At 36.1% G+C, this 22,596-nt stretch overlaps 2 protein-coding genes across 2 annotated transcripts; one reads left to right on the forward strand and one right to left on the reverse strand.

Moving 5' to 3' along the window:
- Window positions 1-4,115: 4,115 nt before the first annotated feature.
- On the reverse strand, window positions 4,116-11,632 carry LOC132557610 (uncharacterized). The gene is made up of 7 exons (XM_060222153.1): window positions 11,199-11,632; window positions 10,705-10,833; window positions 9,987-10,083; window positions 8,936-9,157; window positions 7,597-7,796; window positions 4,730-4,871; window positions 4,116-4,145 (listed from the first exon to the last, which is right to left on the reverse strand). The coding sequence occupies exons 1-7, from the start codon at window positions 11,630-11,632 to the stop codon at window positions 4,116-4,118; spliced, it is 1,254 nt and encodes a 417-aa protein (XP_060078136.1).
- A 1,890-nt stretch (window positions 11,633-13,522) lies between these two features.
- On the forward strand, window positions 13,523-22,278 carry LOC132557967 (uncharacterized). Its single transcript, XM_060222525.1, has 9 exons — window positions 13,523-13,590; window positions 15,093-15,196; window positions 15,627-15,744; window positions 16,447-16,558; window positions 17,319-17,516; window positions 18,478-18,587; window positions 19,541-19,661; window positions 19,892-20,003; window positions 20,591-22,278. The coding sequence occupies exons 1-9, from the start codon at window positions 13,523-13,525 to the stop codon at window positions 22,276-22,278; spliced, it is 2,631 nt and encodes an 876-aa protein (XP_060078508.1).
- Window positions 22,279-22,596: the final 318 nt, after the last annotated feature.

The following is a 22,596-nucleotide window of genomic DNA, read 5'->3' on the forward strand; positions in this document are numbered from 1 at the left end:
AGCAGAAATATTGAATAAATTATATACAATATTACAGCAAAGTTTTGTATGTCATCAATAAATCTGGTTAACAACTGATTTCCCATAGTGTATATTTATACTGAAAGGATAAAGAAACGCAGGGTAATATTTATTCCGATATTTTGAAAACGCGTTCTCCAAATAAAGTAAAACTTTGTGGATTGAGTGATTAGGTCATATTACACCTTGTCATGTATCGAAAATTTAGTCGCGGTACAGTGCGCAGATCTGGTAAATGGAGGAAGGAAACAACAAGAATCTCGTGCACCGTGTTGTTCTGGTCTCATGCAGCGTTGGTCAAGTCACTCTTCATTAGTCTTTATACAGACAAACTGCTTCCCTAAAATTAATTGAGAATTTGATTCGTTTTAAGAATGGCACGACTCACAGAAGTTCAGAGGGGTCAGGCCATTCAGATGCTGATGCAAGGACAGCTGCAAAATCAGGTTGCTAGGCACTTTGGTGTTAATGTTTCCACCATAGAACGTCTTGTAAGACGTCTTCGTGAAACTGGGCGATTGGCCGATCGACCTAGGTCAGGACGTCTGCGCATAATGTCAGGACCGCTATATCGTCGTCTCTAATGTGCGTAATCGCCGCCTTACTGCCGTTGAGAGTGCACTTAATGTTTGTGGAAATCATGGGCGCCCTATAAGTTAAAAAACTGTAAGGAATGGATTACGAGAAGTTGGTGTAAAAGCACGTCGTCCCTACGTAGGTCCACACCTTACCCCTGTTCGACGTCAGCGTCGTATGGCCTGCGTCGCTGCACATGCTCTACGACGGTTTCCACTGAGGCAGTGGAGACAAGTGTTCTTCACAGACGAGTCTCGATTCTGTCTTTATCGATCTGACGGCCGTCAACGTGTCTACCAACGTCAGGGCAAACATTTTATGGACACTTGCGTTGTAGACAGGGATAGGTTTGGGGGCGGTTCAGTAATGGTGTGGGGAGGAATCTCACATGGGTTAAAATCACAATTGGTTGTTATTGATGGCAATTTAACAGCAGCTAAGTATAGAGATGAGATCCTCTGACCCCATGTTATCCCTTTCTTACAGCAGCATAATCTAACCCTCCAGCAGGATAATGCTAGGCCCCACCTAGCAAGGATTTGCCAAGTCTTTCTGGCCAACAACAACATTCAACCACTAGATTAGTCGTCATATAGCCCCGATTTGTCCCCGATCGAGCATCTTTGGGACCAGTTGGATATACAGGTTCGAAAGCGCCAGCCACCCCCTGCTACTCGAGAGCAGTTGACCAGAGCTCTGATTGAAGAGTGGGACAACATCCCCACAAGATGGATTAACGCTCTCATGAACTCTATGACCAGAAGAATAAGGGCCGTGACCACAGCAAACGGCGGACACACGATATTGATGACTCAGTTCAATTTCAATTTCACAATCCTATGGGTCCATTCAATTTAATCGTTAGTACCTCTAAACCAATTGTCAGATGCAAAATACAGACTTTGGAAATTTTTAAGCTTTAATTTATCTGTAAGTATACAAAATTTCATTTTAAATGAAGCCCGATATCATACTTAATTTCTGGTTTAAAGTTCACCCTGCGTTTCTTTATCCTTTTAGTATAGATTACTATAACAACATTATTTATGGTCTCTCGTCATAATTGACATCAATTTTGAAACTTTAAGAAATTAATAAATATAAAAGAAATGTTGATAGAAGTGTGCAGGAAGCTGCCTTGGTGATTAACCCACTTTATTTATGTAAACACTTCCAGGTCCTGCTGATACCAAGAATTAGACAAGGATTTTTGCTGACACATTTTACAAATTTTCTGAGACAAAATTCAGCACTGCCTGATCATGTTTTTGACGAGAGTGTTTCAGATTATAGGTTTATGATAAGAATAAAGATTGGCCTCTTTCTTGCTCATAAAAATGTTTCTGCAAGTCTCTCCGAACTTGATGCAAACATACACGAACAGTACATGCAATGAAATCTTAACACCACAAGAATGACATGGTTATACTCTATTTTGGTTACCTGGTATATTTTGTGAGGGTTTTAGTTTCTCTGGATACGCATCTTCACTAAAATCAGCAAATTCTAAGCATTATCAAAGTACATCAAATATACTCAAGTGTTACCAGTAAGTGGATTTATTTGGTTGTCTTCTAGTATCACCTCAATCGCAGACACCTCATCAGGACTTGATGAAGCCTGTGTGATAAATGTAAACCAGTAGGCAATAGGTCAAAACAAGGTGAAGGGGTCAAAGTCGTATCATTCTTGGCACCAACATCAGAAAAACTTATATGTTTACCAATTTCTCTTTTTTGTGAAATCAATGGACGAATAGATGGGTTAAAGTTATGTCTAGAAATTCCTCTTCCCAACAAATGTTGGGTAGGGGATATAGGAATAGGAAACATGTCATATAGAGGTTTCATTTCTAGATGGATTTTCATGAAACCTCAGAAATTTGTAAAAGACTTATATATCTCAAGAGGTGTTTTAGGGTCAAGGTCACTAACTACTCCAAGAAAATCCATGTCAGCACTACTTCGTTTCTTGAGTGATTTTGATAAAACTTTCACAAACAAAAAGGACTATAATAGCTTGGGCAAGGTCATCATTACTATTTTTAGAAAATCTGTGTCAGCACCTTAGTGGATTCCTTCCTTGAATGATCCTGATCAAACTTCATGCAACTTGCCATCTTTATTGTGCTCAAGTCTAGGCGGAGCCACATGGGGATCTGTATCCTTTGTCATGCCTTCTGTTATTATTTGGCAATGACTTCTGAATAAACTCGTGGTATTTTTGTGAATTTGGATTGATCACAGCAGTGTGTACCAATCTGCTTGTGACTGACATGTCTTGTAAATAGTGTTCGTTGCCAATAACCTGAAATACTGGTAAGTCAAAGAAGGAAAATATAGAAACTAGAAAGCTTCCACACGATATAAAAACCTCTGGTCTTTGGCAGGCTAGGATGTGTTCAGGTGTAGAACCTGATGTTTATAATGATTCTTTGGGGTAAATATAAACCAAATATTTTGAGAAATTCTCAAGATATGACCAACCAGATGGCTGGACCAGGGTGATAACACTTTATGACCCCAGCACCCTTAAAAATGTGGCATGACAATTTTCTTATAATCACTGGAATTTTTCTTTTTACACATTGGCAGCCAAACAATATTTCACAATACTGATTACAGGAAATATATTGCATTGCTATACAATATAAGCTGTGATGGTGAATTTGGTAGTGAATTTACTAACATGCGGAGCTGTAAAACACAAGCGCACACCACATACACAATCCTGCAAAAATATAATCTTACAGATCAGAAATACAGCACTTCCTCATGATAATCTTTATATAATATTTATGGATCAACATACTCAGTATATTGGACAAACATGTATTTTACAAAAGTTATAATCTGAAAAAACATAAAAAGTAATTACTTTGAAATCAGTTACCAGGTATCATAAAATACCACAAATTCTGGAAATGATGCTCAATCCAGAATACCGCTGTGAAGGATTGAAACAGGATCAAGTCACTAAAAAACTTGACTTTTATAACCTTATTATTTTCATGTATCATGAAAATACCAAAATCTATATATTTACAGCTTCTTAGATTTGACACAATTACACAGAAACATTGATTCTTTATCATCTTCAACATTCAAAAACATGTACTCTGTACAATCTTCTGTTCTCACATAAAATTCTTGTTTCAAAACAGTTTGACACATTTTCATACAAAATAACACAGTATCTTCTTCCTTACTTACTGAATACCATGCACACTGGTACCATCATGTTACTTTAAAAATTCAATCAGTGTCTATGTTTTGGTGTCATTAATTTGTTACTTGAGATACTACATATTGTAGTTCGATGTCTTTTAATACACTTTTTGCTAGACACAAAACCAATGAAAAAAAACTGTCAGATATGACATTGGACAGGTATATATCTCAAATTTCAAAAGTATTAAAGCATAGCAAAACATAGCAGTTGTCAGACCAGCATTTTAAAATGTATTGAGTTTCACCAATCTGGACCTGACCAGAAAAATCCACTGATCCACAAATTAATCAATATGGACTGTACTTGATAAGAAATTCCTGCAAACAAAAGGAAAAAAGTGAAATCATTCTGTTCAAATCTGTCAAAAAAGATTTCAGTATTCATCTGATAGAGAAGAAAAACTGAATAAATGTTTAAAAGAATTATGGCCCTTTTATTGTTGATAATCAGAAATAAGAAAGGAAACCGCTTACAAGAGTGATCATCTTTCTGATATGGGATAAGGTTTGTAAAACAGAACAGTTAATGCTCTACCTAAGCTTCTAATACTTTCGCAAATGAGGGATAACGGATACAAAAAAATTGCTTAAAAGCACAGAGATATTATTTAAAGATTTTGCACTTCAACAGCACATGACGTATTTTGAAAGGTTTGGCAATGAAATTAATTCTGGTACCAGTAAGGATCACTTGTATAATCTAATGAGTGAAGTCACAAAAGTAAGCAAAATGCTTCAAGTTAACAACGACAACGGAAAAAACGCAATCATCCATCATAATATATCACATTTGCACTTTATCAGGAAACCTCTTTAAGAGAAGTTGTTGAATGGAACTTAATTCTGTTCACTAAAAGGACAAGTTCATTTACCATTAGCTGAGTATTCCATTGATAATTTACCTTGTCGTGCTTATTTCCAACAAATCCTTTTAAAAAATGGATGTATCTGGCTCCAAACTCAAACACTGTAGCTTTGTCCGTTTTGTCAGACATTCCAGGGACTAGTTTACGCATCACATCACAGGCATCCTTGATTCTTAGTCTACAAATGAAAACAGCAACATCAGTGCTCTTTATTCTTTATATATATAAATACATATTCTGAGAGGAAAAAGAAACGCAATCAGGAATTTCCAGGTCAACTACGGGAAATAGGAAAGGGTTTTAGAATGTAATTATGGTGTAACTGGAAGATAGTTGACCACTCTTTCATCTACGAGAATTTTATTCATGTACGTTAAGCAAACCTTTCAAATTTGACGTTGATTCAAGAGTACCCCACTCAAAATGAAGTGCGTTTTGGACCCATCAGTATCATGTGTGCCCCCTGCAAGCTGCAGTAACTGCACAAACTCTTTTGTGCATTGAATTGATCGGGGTTTTAACCCTCCTCATTGGTATAAGATTCTATTCCTCATCCAACGTCTTATCCTTCTGTCCAACTCGTCCCATTAATGTTCTATTGGGAGAGGTCAGGGCTGTATGGGGACCAGTCTAGGGTGGGAACATTGTTTGCTGCGAGATAACCACGGCAAACCCTCGCTACATGTGGCCGGGTGTTGTCCTGCTGAAACGTCAGTTGACGCTGCTGTACTAGAGGAACAACATGCTGCGCTAGGACTAGATCTCTATTGCGGACAACCGTGAGATTTCCCAGAATAATGACCAGAAGAGTCTTGATACCATGCGCAATCCCTCCCCATACCATGACCGATCATCCTCCAAAGTGGTCATTCTCTATCACGCAACCATCTGCATAGCGCTTGTGGGTACGTCTATAGACATGACGTCGGCCGTCTGCCCGGTAAAGTGAAAACCTGGACTCATTTGAGAACAGGACCCTTCTCCAACATTGCATTGGGAAGCCTCTCACGGAATGACCGTTCAGCCATTGCATTTGTCTGGCACGTCACGACGCATTAAGCTGTGGTCCAACATATGGCCGCCGCGGTCTTAGACCGAAGGCACGCAGTCGAGTACACACTGTCATTGGATCAATTGGAACAAAATGATGCCCAATTGTGTTCCTTGCTGTTTTCGTGGCCGTCAGAAAGCGATTGTGTAGGTGCGAAAGTCACATTGCCCTATCCTGTTGACGCGTCGTCAGACGATGGCGACCGCTTCGGGACGGTCTGCAACCCTTCCGGTGGCATGAAGTCTTTGGATGAGACAGCAAATGTTCGATGGATGGACTCCAAATTGATTAGCGACCTGATTTTGCGAGGTACCTTGCATAAGAAGTGCAATGGAGGCATTCGGACAGTTGTGGATGAAAAATGACCTCTGCAATTACATTAGAGAGAACTTCTCTTTAGCTCGATTGGTTGAGCCCATGATTCCTAGCGGAGGCATTGAGATGAAAAATGACCTCTGTTACATTGGCGCCCATGTAGGGACCCGGGATTAGTACTTAGCCATGCCCCATCGGCATTGCTGTAACCCCTGGAAACTCAAGGACGAGTTATTTCCTGGAGGGGGAGTATGTAACCCTGGTAAAATACTATCCGCAATATACCACTCGGCTAGAGAGAGCTCGAGAACTTCTCCTAGCGGAGGCATTGAGATGAAAAATGACCTCTGTTACATTGGCGCCAATGTAGGGACCCGGGATTAGTACTTAGCCATGCCCCATCGGCATCGCTGTAACCCCTGGAAACTCAAGGACGAGTTATTTCCTGGAGGGGGGGTAACCCTGGTAAAATACTATCCGCAATATACCACTCGGCTAGAGAGAACTTCTCTTTAGCTCGATTGGTTGAGCGTCAGACTAGTAAGCCAGGGGTCCCGAGTTCGATGCCTAGCGGAGGCATTGAGATGAAAAATGACCTCTGTTACATGCTTAAAATGTGGGAAATCAAGACAGATGTCTGAAGATTCGCACACACAGATTTTGAACCAATCCTTTATACTGGTTTCGAGATATTGTGCTTTTGTCTCTTATTCTTTTGTACAAGTGACGTGCGTAGTTTAGTTATGCATCAGTGATCTTAATCCGGTACCATAGGGACCTAACTCAAATGCACACATTTGTCAAGTTTCAAGGGTGTACGTCAAGGATTTAATTTACAATATTAACTTTCTGCTAATTGCGTTTCTTTTTCCTCTCTGTATATATCCAGAAGAAGTTTTTACATGTAATGAAAGGTCTTTTGTGCTTAGCATCTACAAAATTTCAGAAATACTCTGCATAATGGCAATGTAAGTATACAGCTAACAGAACGTGATTAGTATCTGTGATTTGAAAATAGAAATTAATACTGGTTATATACATGTTTAACCATTGATGACTTGAGTAGTATCAGTTAACATTTACAGTATAAATTACATAGCAAAACAAGAACATAATTCTCATTGCACCTCATTTAGTGTGGTCAAAAATCAGATTCAATTAGACTGACTTTTTAATGAGTTGATACTAAAATAGCATATGTACTGTAAATGTTTCACTAAGAAGGAGACTGAGGCAGAGATATAAATTTTCTAAAGAGTATTGTAAGCAGGTTAATAATTCTAGCTTGAACTATATATATATTTATTCATATTTAGTAAATGTTGGAAAGTTTTACTTCAGCTATAACATTAAAATCATTTAAAAATGTTCATCACACTGATGGAATTCTGGGTATAATAAGGACACTGTTATATGTTATATGAAAATCAGGATTCAAGTATTTAATAACAACTTTATTTATTTCTCTGCAAGGACAGCTGAACAAACTCAAAATTATTATCTCTGGACTAGTTACTTCTTTTCCCAATGTGCTCACCTTCTGCGTCTTTCCTTCATATTGTGTTGCTCCCTACTCTCCTCTCCAGGGTTGTTAAATAATGGCAGCTCAAATTGAATGCTGTCGCGGTCTGAGCTCGAGTCCAGAGGAGTTGGTGGACCGTCTGAAGAACAGTTGTTAGAACTGTCCTCATCTTCTCCACTGCTGTTTAATTTCATCACTGGTTTCTTACTGTGGTCCTACAACCATAATCATATATATTCAACCTTTGTCAAACGGTCCCAAAATTAGTACTCAAAATCAATTTTCTATTATTTTGCAAGGACTATGCCTTGTATGGTACATTACAAAATAAACAAATGAAATTGTATACAACTCAATTAACTGCAAGATGCCCAGAGTCTATATTTCAGCATTCATGTCAAACATTTTTGTTTACAACTGCTTTGTTTTACAGTGAAAAATACTTAAAAGGAGAGACTTTTAAAGTTTCCAATCAAACTTTATCAAAATATCATCATCCAAACAGAAGAATGATTTTAATCATTTACCTCCCTCCATTTCCCATATTTGGCCCCACCCTTTTGCCTCAGTGAGATTAAAAAGGTTAGGTTTTTTTGTTTTTTTTTGTAATTGTTTTATTTTCAAGATTTTAAGACATATAAACATATACAGTATTCATATACACACACTCACACCATTACACATCATCCATACTCACACACTCACACCATTACACATCATCCATACTCACACTCGCACCATTACACATCATCCATACTCACATACTTACACCATTACACATCATCCATACTCACACACTCACACCATTACACATTACACATCATCCATACTCACACTCACACCATTACACATTACACATCATCCATACTCACACCATTACACATCATCCATACTCACACACTCATTTTTCTTCTTTGCCTTCATCATCATCATCATCATCATCATCATCATCCAACAAGTAGCAGTTTACAATAATTGGTTATCAACATTTCATCCTCATTGCCAATCAATCATAATAACGTCATTATTCATTATCATCTGTAGATGACAAAGGATTTTAACAAATTTCCACTTGTTCGACCCGACCCATATATTTCCAAGGGGTTAGACCCACTCTTTATTACATCCTGGACATTTATAAGCAGTCTAGATTTTTTGTAAAAAGATGACAGATGGACGATATCAGGCATGATAAAAGTTCACTAGTCCTTGGGCCAAGGAGTTAGTAAATTACTCAAATTGACATTTATACATATAAGACTTACCACGGTTAGATGATCTATCTCTAGACTATTAGACAGATTTTCTGTTGTAGTGTATTGTGAGAAACATAAATATAAATATTTCTACTTACTCGAAGAGTTGGTGTCACAAAAGTAGAGTTGTTTGGGGTATTGACTGTAGGAGTAAGTTGCTGGAACAGTTGAGGTGATGAGCCATCAGGTGGTGCTAAATACAACAGCTGTCCAGTTTTGGGATGGGGTGTGAACAGGCAGTGGTCTGATCCAGTAACTGGGAGAGATTGTAAGGTTCTCTGACTGGTTACAGGAGTGCTTGTAACCAGACTTGTGCCATTCTGAAATCAAGAGCACATGGACAAAGATGAAATAAATTTTCTTTCAGTAAACTACAATGTAGATTTCCAGTGTAATGAAATAAATGTAGCATGAAATATCAAACTTAAATACATCATTGCTCTAAAAACGATATTTTTACCTTTAATTTGATAAACGATCATTTGGTTTCAATTCAAAGTCATTCTAATGACATAATTACATAATGGACTGGCAGTAAAGGAAATGAAGCATATTAAAATATGGCAGCATAAACATGATTGTGGGGTGCAATAAAAATGGCCTTGTCAATAATTTTGAAAAACAATTACACCTTGCAGAGGAATTTGCTAGTATCTGAGAAATAGAAAACTTTTTTAATACAAATCAAATGTAAAGCTATGTTTAAGATAGATTGGGGAAAATGCAAAATGCTTTCTATTTTTATATCTTGTTGAATATCCAGTAATGAAATTAACAACTAACTGTTCGTATTTGACAATATTAACCCCATGACTGATAGTGATTATAAGCCCACCTATGTTGGCTGTATTTTTAGTAAAAATACATAACAAACAAATGACTAAGGTTAAAATAAATCATTATCCTAATACATCTATCCCCTTTCACAAGTCATATGTTATGTGTTGGTTTCCTGGCTTATTGCAAAATGAACTATAGTGTACAATTTTGGGATATGGTTTTATTTTCATATGGGATGCAAAGCGTTAAATCCTTATGGTCTACAGACCACTGGCATACAAAGTTATCCCTTTCAGGATTGGAACATCTTATTTCTTCAGCTTAATTGACAGTTAAACCTTAAAGATTTGCAAACTGAACAATACTAACCTGTGGATGGAGAATTGAACCAGGCAGATGTACTGCAGCGTTTACTGGTGTAGACTGGAGGTTTGCAGTGGCAACTGTGGGCGTCAAACCTACTGACCTTTACCAATGGAAAACACAACTAAACACAGCATCATACCTGCTATCAGAAATGGAATCTTTCCCAAGTCACCTGACCACCTCATAGCATAGCCATATAATTACAGATATAATGATCTTCCAGAGGAAACAAATCAAGATTTTTTTTTAATTTCAATGGGCCTTTGGCAAGCTTAAATGAAAAATTTGTAGTGTTTCATCAATCACATTATGGAAAAAAAATTGGTATACTGTTTATCTTTGGGTGAATGTTACAGAAAATGAATATTTCCCAATCAAATTTGAAGTAATCATTTCTGCTCTATATCTATGATCCGCATTGATACATCACAATGCAGTTTGTGAAGTAATTTTAACATATAAACCTGAAGTCACACTAAGGTATATACATGAAAACGTTACTGTACATTGTACAAATGTATCTGTAATACAGAAAATTCTTTTTCCTTAACTATCAATCTGCAGCTGGGAAGGTAACTGGAAAATCGGATACTTTACCACAGTCCTGTTTCAAAGTAAAATGTTATTTCTGTCATCAAAATTCAAGGAACAACAATTCCAGTTCAACAACAACCATTAAGTTTACACAGACACACAATCAAGGGGCACTTTTATTCCTTACCAAGACATTGGGATATTTGGCTGATTGAGTAGATTGGGAAGTATTGTATAATGGTCATTCACACTGCTTGCACTCACTGGGTCTTCTCTGTCATCAATCTGGTACTGTGGCAAGCCCTTCTCGGTGAAACTGCCAATAAAATACTTCAATTTACTTATTTTATCAGGGAAATAAAATCAATCACTTTTTGGTCATGTTAAATTGTACAAAATATGTTCTGATAGTCACGATAAAATACAACAGATGGAGAAACACGTGGGAGGAAAATATTGAACAAAATATGATTATTTTCTAAACTGTATTTCTGACATAGTTTGCTATTTTTTGTCATGGTTAATCATATATATAAAGGATCTTGTTCTTAAGTTTAAGCCACTTTTTAGGTTTTTATTATCTAAATGTAAACATTTTGAAACATTATAAATTGTCACTATTGACAAAACGAACATGTTTGACTTACAGTGAAACTTTTATAGGTGTAACCTATGTCATACCTTTCTTGTAAGGTTCCATCCATAGCAGAACATAACAATTGTTGTTGTATACCAACTTGTCTGGAAATGTGAGCTAAAAGATTGTCATCGCCCAACGAACTATCCAAGCCTGTAGTGGCTTCTTCGTTCTGAACTGATCTTTTAAGTTTTTCAATGTCTGCTTCCGCCCCCGCTTTGTGGGTACTCCGTTTCTCCATCATCTGTAACTCTTCTTCTGTTACTCTTTTGATGGCGTTGTCGTTGATAATGACATAATATGGTGAATCACAGTCGCCATCTCCTGTTTCTTCATAAACTGTATTTGGAATATCCGCGGTATAAACTATTGGGACCGAAGTACAGCTTGGACTGACGGGCTTTGAACAAATCAAGCCCTGGTCGCCGTCTGGTGGGCAAGCAGACGACCCAAATTCGTCTGTGATTTTGCTACACATTATTACAGTATTACAGAATAAGGAACAGAAATACGAAAAAAAAACAAATATGTTTACTTGTCGTCAGTAGAGGTTACTGCAGTAATAATAACAGATTAAGTTAATAATTAAAGTTAAGCACGTTGATAAGCCTACTGAAGCTACCGACCTAGATGTATTTTTTCAAACTATCCTCCAACACAAGGAAGCCTAAAAATGAAAACGTTCAATTGTTTAAAAACGTACACTGTCACTGACCGTCAAATTGTTCGTGGTAACTTACAAACCGGAAGACAACCAACTGTACAACAGTTCCCTAGTCAGCGGGATTTGTCATCATATGAAGAACGTGAAACTGATTACGAGCTCAGCGCGTTCCGCTAAACTCGTTCAAAAAATCTATAATCTGACGTCATCGTACTGCTTGACGTCATAATTAGAAAATAAGACATGCGCAATATGTCTGATTCGCTAATTGATGTCCATTGATATTTAGCTCTAAAGTTTAAATGCCATTGTAAATTAAGAGGCCAGGAATATATGAATTTCGAAATTAACTATGGCAAATAAATACAATATATGAGTTTTAAGTTAAATAGATCTATCAGCATTTCAAATATTAGACATTTATCAATGTGAAAATGTAGGAATGACTGATTTATGGGTGAAAATAGAATTGTTGAAAACATTGTAATTGTTGATATTTCATGGAAATAGGTACCCGAGCGCAGGCAGCTATATGATCCTTAGAACAAAGGGTGGTAATCTCCAGTCTTTTATGTTTATCTTTCTTCCGAAGAGGTTTTCCCCCCATATTATTGCGAAGCTTACTCCTAATTATCTTTTAAATGGAAACATTCGTGTGTTGGTATCATAGAAATAAAGCACAACAACATTTAATTACTTTAAACCTGTCATGAAAGTTTTTTTCCTCTTTGATTGAGAGCTGTGTATTTTGTTCACTGTTTTGTCAATGTTTAATTTCCTTTTCACAGCTAAAGTAATGAAGAATGATGGTCAAATTAACACAAGGAGTAAAGAAGAGAAATGTCACGGCCTTTAGTTTCATTTTAGTTCATGAGCTTAGTCAACAAACCTTAACTCATTCATGCATACTTGTAAGCCAACATGCACCATCGCTTCCATGCGTAATTCACAATATCAGTACGAATTGTATACATTAAGCTAACTGTAAAAGATCTACGCCTTTACATTTTTCTTTCTTTAATAGATAGACACTTATGATGAACAAAAACAATTGTTCTTTAATGTATCACCCAACGAAAGTTTTTTTAAATCAATTTCCCATAGATGTTGTCAAATACAATGTTTATAAGGTGCATTTGCCCGCCTAGATTTTGACTTTTCTTTCGATCACTTTGGATTTTCCTCGGTCGCCTTCTAGACTTCAAAATTTATATCCTTATTATCCTTGAAGACCCTGCTGTATCTAACTCTGTCTTTCCACCTTTTATCAGTTTGTTGTAGATCATCTATAAACTTATATTCGCTTAAATGACATATTTTCCCTCCTCGTTCTCTCGCTCACACACACATAAAAATGTATATATGAAACCATGTCATCTTGTTTATACAAATTGTAAAATTTCTATTGGGGAATGGCTTCATATAAGTTTGAAAACTTATGGCCATTCCTTTTGTGTATATTGATACAAATAAAATATGTTTAAATCAAACTCTAAATGTAAGAGTTATCTGTCCCTAGCCTGTCTTTCCCCGAAAGACGGCAGTTTGCTTGGCAACAGAATGGTGTTATTCTATTGGTTAAAAACTATCACGTGATCACAAAGTTAGGTTGCGCGCGCCTATACAATCAGTCTTTTCCTGACAACGAAAGTTGTAAGTGACTGTGACTCTAGATCGTATCCATAAATATCAATACACGTCATCATGTTGCCGCAGCATTGCAAAATATTGCTGAGGCATGAAGTACAGAAGCATTTCGAATCTGGTAGAGAGTAAGTTTGAGCATTTAATGTATACAGATGATTTACAATCAGCTAATCGTAGTTTTTGCTGGCATAGATCATTGAAATGACTGGACCTTACACATTTCTCAAATGTTTTAATGTTTAAATTTCAATACTTTTTTATTTGTTAAGTGCACAATGAAATTGCCGTGCTTGTACTCTAAGATCATTTGAAGGAAATCAATTAGTTAAAGTACTTAAATATCCATCATAAAACAGCTGTTATTTGTGTTGTGTAGTCTGCGAAACGGACTTAATGTAAATGACTTGGCATTCAGATTTAGTATATCAACCGTAGTCCCCAAATTTTGACAGTTTTGATAGAACATCGTTATCAAAACAATTATTGATAGAGGATAATCATGGCATACACTACAAGTTTGTTTTCGGCGCCATGTTTACTAGGTTTTGCCCTATCCTATGTCACGTGACGGAGTGGGCGGAGCCATGCTATCATTTGTGAATCCATGTATGAGGGCTAATTGATAAGTTCTGAGAATCATATTTAAGGGTTTGACTCGACTCTATTTCAACATAATCTCCTTCAGTACCTATACACTTTTTCAAGCGATGTTTAAGAGCATTAAGCCACTGTTAAAGAAGTCCTTTTCTTTACTGTTCAGAAAGTCCTCCGCTGTTTTTAACGTTACCTGACAGAAAGTGGGTACTCGGAATGTTATTTTCAATTCGGGAAATAGATGAAAGTCTTCTAGAGTGAGATCAGGCGAATAAGGCAAATGCTCAATCAATTCAAAGCCTTAATCAGTAATGGAAGCCATGGCAATGGCAGACTTGTGAACGGGAGCATTGTCTGGTGGAATGATACATCTTTAATGACTTTTCTGCGATGCTTGAGTTTAAAATTTTCTCATAACTGCCTAAGAAGTGATGCATAATATGTGCATTGATTGTTTGTCCTTTTTGCTGATAATCTACTATCAGAATACTATCAGCATCCCTGAAAACCAAGGCCATAACCAGCTGGTAGTCTTTGCCTTCTTTGGCAGGCTGAACTAGAGAGCTTCCATTGCTTAAACTGTTATTTGGCCTCTGGGGTGAATGATGAACTAAAGTTTTATCTATAGTCACATAACATCTGCAGTTAGCAGAATGTGTCTCTTAAAGGTTCATATAAGCATGTGACAAAGTCTGCCTTGTGTGCTTCAGTCTTAATGGTATCCAATGGGTCTGCCATACTTAAATTCCACCATCCACCTTTTCACTGTAACATATGAATGGATATCATTCCCTAGTGTTTCTACCATATCAGTATGGATATCCTTGTTTAACCAAACCAAATGACACCAGTCTTTGGGTACACAGTCTTAAATAATCAGGGCATAGTAGAGCTGAAAATGGACACCCCTGCATAACTTCTTCAATACAAGGCTCACAACTTATTAAACAGCCCTCATATATATACATCTCTGGTATTATTGATCAAAGATATGTTAGTTACTGGTTAACACTTGTTGTTTTACTGTCTACAGAGTGATAGAGGTAGTAGTGAAGGTTCTTCAGATGCACATTAAGTCCCTTAAAATGCAATCAAAGGAAATGGCTGATGCAGATGGAAGGCTGAAAAGAGTTGGAGGTACTTCTGTTTTGTTTTTCTTAATTTTTTTTTTTGTGTGTGTTTTGTTTGATTGCTGTTGTTTGTTAAAATAAAATGTAATTAAATGTTTTCATGAAACTATGTAGCATCTTCTGTATAAAACACATTTATCTATATATTGATGATATAATTTAAATCATATTTGATCCCATTTGCAGTGTTGTGATAAGTTTGTTTGTAATTTTGTGAAAAGCCTCAGGAATCCTTATACTTTAACAGATTTAAAATAACATTAAAGTTGTCAATCTTATGTTGAGACTATAGTAATATGTGGTAACATGAAATATGGAATTTGTCACACTTCACTGAATCAATGTCGAAGCAGCATAACTAAATGACTTATACACTGCTATAAGATTGGTAAATGTATGGCACACATATTCTTCAAATCATATGATTTTTTCATCAGGTAAGAATGAGGATCTTGAGCAACTTTTGATGACACTAGCTTCTCTACATGGAGACAACAGTGTTTCATTAAAGGATCTCCATAAAAGGATGGATTCACAAATCACCTCGCTGAATAGGTACAAATCATTTCACTGAAAAGATCCTTAAATCAGTAAGTAGGGAAAGTATGATTACATGAGATATAATTATTCAATATATTTAAGGAGAGAGAGAAATTTGAAAAAAAATCAATTGGTGGAAAGTTATCATAAAAGTGATTCTTAAGTAATCCTAGCAAAGGTGGATCATAAAGATTGAATCATAAACTGATTCTTACGTAATCCTGGCAAAGGTGGATCATAAAGATTGAATCATAACCTGATTCTTAAGTAATCCTAGCAAAGGTTTATCATAAAGATTGAATCATAACCTGATTCTTAAGTAATCCTAGCAAAGGTGGATCATAAAGATTGAATCATAACCTGATTCTTAAGTAATCCCAGCAAAGGTGGATCATAAAGATTGAATCATAAACTGATTCTTAAGTAATCCTAGCAAAGGTTTATCATAAAGATTGAATCATAAACTGATTCTTAAGTAATCCTAGCAAAGGTGGATCATAAAGATTGAATCATAAACTGATTCTTAAGTAATCCTAGCAAAGGTTTATCATAAAGATTGAATCATAACCTGATTCTTAAGTAATCCTAGCAAAGGTTTATCATAAAGATTGAATCATAAGCCTTGTTTATCTTTGATCAGCTACCAGCATGTGATGTATGTGTAGTTTTACTGATAACTAAGAAGAGTTATTTTATGTGTTTCATTTGTTTTAAAAGGTTGCTGATTGATCCTTCAACAAAGCAATCAGAGTTGTTTATTTTGGACCAAATTGACAAACTAACAAATGAACATTCTCAAGCGATGGTCAAGTTCTCCAAACTACATAAGGTGCGTTTGAAAAGGATAATTTTCTATCACTGCTGTAAGAATAACAGAAAGTGGTTGATGGTCTTTTTTTCTCATTTTCAACTGTTTGACGTAATGTTGTGTATAAAGACATCCTCTCTACGGCAAACTATTTTCACAGCAACAGTTGCTTACCAGATGTTTTGCAGTCAGTAAATTACTGATAAATTTTAGTTATGATCTAGTTAAGATGACTATGAAACTTCAGCTACTATTCAGCATTTAAACTTTCATTTTTTTCATAGAATCATGGTATGCTAGGACTGCAGCACACAAGTTCACAGTGTTGAAATGACAAAAAAAAAGTTGTGCCACTTTGTGTTAAAACATTCAAAGCATTACTGTATTACAGGAAATATCCAGAATGATTAAAAATTTCATGGGTAGTGTATCATACAAAAATTATAATAGAACATGGTTGTGACTATTAGTGCTGATATAAAGAGCTGCTGACCTGTCATTCATACTTGTTTAATTTTTGTACCAATAGCTTGTTATAGGCAATACTTTATTGTGTTCAAGAATGTTGATGCATCAGACACTGGCATATTTTGAGCTACAGCTCATTTCTCAAACTTTTGGATCAACATTGACAAATGTGATTTGAGTTTATAATTAAACTGAATAAAATTGTGTCATTAATTTCATTATTCACAGATAAACAATGGTTATTATTGAAAATAGCTGTTGATTTTGGGAACTTATCTGTAGAGAATTTATTCTTGCTATAACAACATTTTAGGTGTTCAACAAGAAAAAACGTATGATGCATAAAGTCCAGCAACAAATTGATAGCTGTTCATACAACGGTTCAGAGAGTATGAGCATTTCTGAACTGGAAATGAAATTGGAGCACTTCAAGGCGGAGACTCAGGCTGCTGGACAAAAGTACCGCCATGCACTGGATACTGAACTCAAAACCAGAAAGGAGTTCATCAAGGTTAGATTAAGTATAATGAAAACATTACTTTTCAGTGACATTTTATGATAAAATCACAGCCTGATGTGTCACAGTGAGAGGCTACACAGCTAGTTTGTGTTAAAATGTTGAACAAAACCATCAAACTGCATACTACAATATCTGATAGCCTTATTTAAGAATAGATAGAGAACTTTCAACCTGTTAATTCATTAAAAAAGGTTTTGACGTACAAAATATATAGAAACATACTGAAAGTGATAAATAATTCAAATAAACTAAACAAAAATATGTATAAATGATTTTGAAACATGTTACCATAAACTTCTTGAAGTGGTAAAATTTTATCTAGTCAGGATAAGAGTACATCTGATTTACTGTTTACGTGATGTCTGGTCTAAGGCAATTAGGAATCTTCGTAACTTTCCACAAACCAGAAAATATCTTGTGTTTTACACATAAGGTGCTAAAGCTTCCCTGTAAGGTTTAAGGGCATGAAACATTTCTAATATGGAAATTAAAAAAAAAATCCCTATATACCGGCCCATTTTTCCAGGCAAAAACAGGAAACTTATGCTTATGAAAAATGGTGTGTAAACCACTTGAGAAAAGCCTTATAACACAGGTAGTTTAAAGTGATAGGCACATATATATCAATAAATGTATGTCATATATTTTTGATTGAAGTGTGGTTGTTTTCAGGAAGTGCCTTTTCAAAAGCCTGTTAAAAAAAATTTGACGAGATGTAACATGATATGTTGTTGTCCTTCCGTATGTTCATCATAATTTTTATTTGTCTGGAAATCTTCTCAACAGTTTTCAATTGGTCTTTTTCAAACTAGGTAGGCTTTATCACCATGGCAGTGTTTCCAGCTTGACATATTGACTTAATTCATGTTGCCGTTTCCTTGTTTCCTTTTCATGCCCGGAGTACACTTGTGCCTTTTCTTACAAATGTTGTTTCATGTTTGTTATTTGATAGAATGTGGAAGAATTAGAAAGCCTTTTTGTGAAACATGAAGAGAAGCGTCTGTTAACCCTCGTGGATTGCATTGGGAAGTATTCTACACTTCTGACGGCATACAACCCTAGGTAAGCTTCATTCTGTGATACCATCATCTTACCTTATTTTGAAGTACTGGATTTTTGGAAGATGGTGATTTCTGTAATGTTACTGATGTTCATTGACATAACTTTATCAAAATTCATTAATCTCTTTATAACACCCATATGTATGACATCCTGCCATTTCTTTGCTTTACCTACAACACACATAGAATTTTAGACTCCAGTTTCCTTTTTAATCATTTTACTTGTCAATTTAACTGCCTTTACAAATACCTTAACTTTCATATTGATCCTGCAATAATAAAATGGAACAACACACTGTTTCAAAGTTGGCAGGTTTACTTATTACAGAGTAATAATTGATCATATGTTGTCATTTCTGTTGATAGAACATTAAATGTGGGTAAAAACACCAGAAATGGATTTATTGCTGGATAAATAAACTATGTGTTCATGCACCCAACATAGAAGACTTTTGGAGGGAGGGGGCAAATTGTTTTTTATCTGTCTGTTTAAGGATTTCAAATGGATAAATTTTTATTTGAATCATCAAAATTTGGTATGTTGTTTTTATATGAATAAGATATCTGATGATTTTGATATTGGTAGAAATCTATGAAATTTGCCACTAACAGAACTTTAAAAAATAGATGATTTGTTTATTCCCATCTAATAACTTTAATTTTTACTATCAGAATTGAACCTTATTTTGTATTTCTATATGTCAGTGTGATCTCATATGAGTCACTGATTCAAATCCATCAATATTTGCCAGAACTTTGGGAATGAATCTTGTTTATATTCAATCTCTTTATCTAATTTGTTCTCTTTCTTTCTCTCCATCCTGTATCCTGTCACCATGCTTTTGTGTACCTGTCTGTGTTATGCCTGTTGTAACCTTCTACTGTCAATGCTGTTTACTATTGACTCCATCTGGCTTGTCTGACTGCAACCCTGTGTCACTGCTGTGTCTACAGAGATAAGACATATGCCATCCTGACAGACCTGACTCAACTGTGCATGGTTTATAGTCCAGATGAACAGATTCAGAAATTTCTGGCTCAAGGATGTATGGAACTCTCTTTCCCTGTTCCACAGGTGCTTTCCCTTACTTGCTTTTTTATCTCCTGTTCCCTCTAGTCTTCATTAATTTGTTTCTATTTTACTAGCTCATACCTTTTCCTTTTGTGATGTCTTCATTCCTTTTTACCACACATTGGTTTCTTATTTTGTAAGTCTGAGTTGAGTTGATTTTCTTTGTTAAATCTGATTGTAAAACATCCAAGTAATTGCAGAAATCTTTCATGCAGACTTTGAAGGAAATTGAGTCCAAAGAAGGTCTCCACTACATGGGACAAGTTAACATGAAATTGAACCTGGAACCTGATGGTTTTAGTGTTCCTCCTTCAGAACAGCTCACTAGGATTTCTGATACTTCAGGTATGTGCCTGCCATCTATATACTGTACTTAATAACAAAAGTGATGGTGTGTAGGTCTGAGCAATGTAAAGACCTAGTATAACATGACAACAGAGTTAAGATTAATTCTTAATTAAGTTTATACTTGAACCTTTCTGCCGATGCAGAAAGTTTGAAAATAAATATATCAATAACTCAAAAGTTTACTATTTTTTTAGTTGAAATATGAATTTACATTATGCATTATTCTATTTGGTAAAAGAAACCAACAAAATGCTTCTATTTGACTTCATCTTTTATAACAACTAATACAGGAATCACTTTTCCACACCCATAAGAAAACTAATATTGAAATGAAAATATTTCAAAACTGTACCAAGGGCCATAACTATGTATATAATGAGGCATGACACTATGCCTTCACAAGATATGAAGCATAAGAAGTCAGTTGTATTTGGTACAATAGAAAAGGAGATAAAAATTTAAATCACAGAAACAATTCCATACCATATGATGTGATAGAAGACTCATGTATCATTATCAACAAATTTACATAATTTTCATCAAATGAAATGTTGAAATTCATTCTGAATACTCTTTTAATTCAGGCAATGCCAACAGAAGTCTGAATGAGAGTAATGGTGACAGAAACAGGGGTAGATACAGCCAGGACATTGATAGAAAGGTTTCAGGTCTTCCTGTGAATACTTTCTATGGGAATGACACTGTTAAGAATGGTGAATCAACCATACATCCCAATAAATATATTCCAAATGATATGGTTCCAGAAGAGTTCAGCAGAATGACACCAAGGAATGCCCCAGATTTACCTTTGATACCAAAGCCACACTTGTGTGCAGACACTCCCATCAAAACATCCCCAAGAAATACAAATAACTTGGAGGGACTTCCCCGTATTGCATGTCCAGAAGCTGCAATGCAAAGAATTTTGTCCAGAGATGAAAAGAGACCAATCCAGTTTTCAGAATGTGACACCATGCAGGAAGAAAACATGTTACCTAAACTGCCAAGGTCCATGATTGGAACCCCCGAGAAGACAAATTCACATTACAAAGAGTCTATTAACCAATCTCCTAACGAGCCAAAACATAATGAGGATAAGAAATTGCCAAATTCAGTGATAGCAATCGGTAATAAGGCTGCTCAGACATCAAAGTCAAGAAATGCTTCCTCATCATCTCATCCTATTGTGAGGGCAAAATTGAGAATGGAAGGCAATGTATTGCCTAAGATGCCAACCTTAGGAAAAAATGTTATGTCTTCTGTCAAGGGAATGAGTGAACAAGACAATTCAGGGGATCTGCCACCATGGTTAAAGTCTAAGACTTCCTTTCTGCCCCAGCTGTCAATGGCCAGTAAAGACGGTGTGGAGAGCTCTAATCATCAGTCTGATAATGTGGTAAATAGTGAAGCTACTAGATTGCCTATTCTGCACAAGTCTGAACCTAATACATGTACTGCCACTGCTACTCCTTTGTCATATGCAAAAGCTGACAGTCAGGGTGTCAATCCTTCAGAACCCAACCGGAAAGATGGCTTTTCCATCTTGCCATCAAAACCAAAAGTGTTGATTGACACTGGAAATTCTCAGTCTCTCACGGTCAGACCTACAACAAAGAATGCTACTTCAGATATTCTGAGGTCTCGCCACAGAGTCAGTGTAGTCAAGCAGAGTGGTTACTTGGACAGTGGCATTGCAGCTGGATTCCGTGGGAGTGCAAACAACAGAGATTTTAAATCCCAGCAAGAAATGGTCAGTGGTCAACAGGGACATCAAGGGATGGTGAACACTGCTGTAGGATCACACAGTGTGGTTAGTACTCTTCAGGGATCACACAGAATGATTGATGTTCCTTATAGATCACACAGATTGCAAAATACTCCTCAGGGACCACAAGGAATGGTCATGGCCCCTCTGGGACCACGAGGAAAGGCTGATGGATCCCCAAATATAACCCAAGACTCAAATTGTAATCCAGCAATACAACCCCAGAGAGCTTGTGCTGGTGCCGCTACCAACAGCCGGGTGAAAAAAGAACACCTTCCAGAGGGCAATCTGTCTTATACCGAAGGTAGTAGGAAAGAGAAGTGTACAGAACCAGTCAACTTTAGCAATGCAGATCGCCTCCTCAGTAAATATGATGTAAGAAACCTTGGGATCGGGGACAATGATGAAGAGGAAGAAGACATTTGTAAAAAGGCAGATCGTTTGTTGGCCATGCATGATATCAGGAATATTTGTTCAGAGGATAGTCTCATAGAGAAGGAGATATAAAAACATTTAGCTTTAGAGACTTTAAAATATGTGAAATTTTTATACCTTCAAATGGAAAGCAAAACCTAATACTTCAAGAAGAAGGGAAAAAAAAACATATGCAGAGGTTAATCAAAACATTTGAGGGCTAGGATCCAGGACCATTGTGAATTGTTATAAACATTTTAAGGCATTATAAGATTAGTAGTATCACTTTATCGATATAGTCAAGTCAAGTCCAGAGGTCCAAGAAAGGGTTGCTTCAGAAGTTGGGCAATTCATCAGGTGAATATTGATGTTATTGGAGGTGTTGTCTGTTAGTATTGAAATGAAGTTTCT

Source organism: Ylistrum balloti, unplaced genomic scaffold (genome assembly GCF_031769215.1).
Source record: "Ylistrum balloti isolate Yb309-2 unplaced genomic scaffold, AGI_CSIRO_Ybal_v1 Utg369568, whole genome shotgun sequence".
NCBI classification, from domain to species: domain Eukaryota; kingdom Metazoa; phylum Mollusca; class Bivalvia; order Pectinida; family Pectinidae; genus Ylistrum; species Ylistrum balloti.

Coding starts and splice junctions, on each gene's coding strand:
- LOC132557610 (XM_060222153.1), bottom strand. CDS start 11,632: ATGTGTAGCAAAATCACAGACGAATTTGGGTCGTCTGCTTGCCCACCA. Junction 10,084..10,704: donor CCAAATATCCCAATGTCTTG/GTAAGGAATAAA, acceptor CCATTGGTAAAG/GTCAGTAGGTTTGACGCCCA. Junction 9,158..9,986: donor GTTCAATTCTCCATCCACAG/GTTAGTATTGTT, acceptor TCTTGATTTCAG/AATGGCACAAGTCTGGTTAC.
- LOC132557967 (XM_060222525.1), top strand. CDS start 13,523: ATGTTGCCGCAGCATTGCAAAATATTGCTGAGGCATGAAGTACAGAAG. Junction 15,745..16,446: donor CAAATCACCTCGCTGAATAG/GTACAAATCATT, acceptor TTGTTTTAAAAG/GTTGCTGATTGATCCTTCAA. Junction 16,559..17,318: donor AGTTCTCCAAACTACATAAG/GTGCGTTTGAAA, acceptor ACAACATTTTAG/GTGTTCAACAAGAAAAAACG.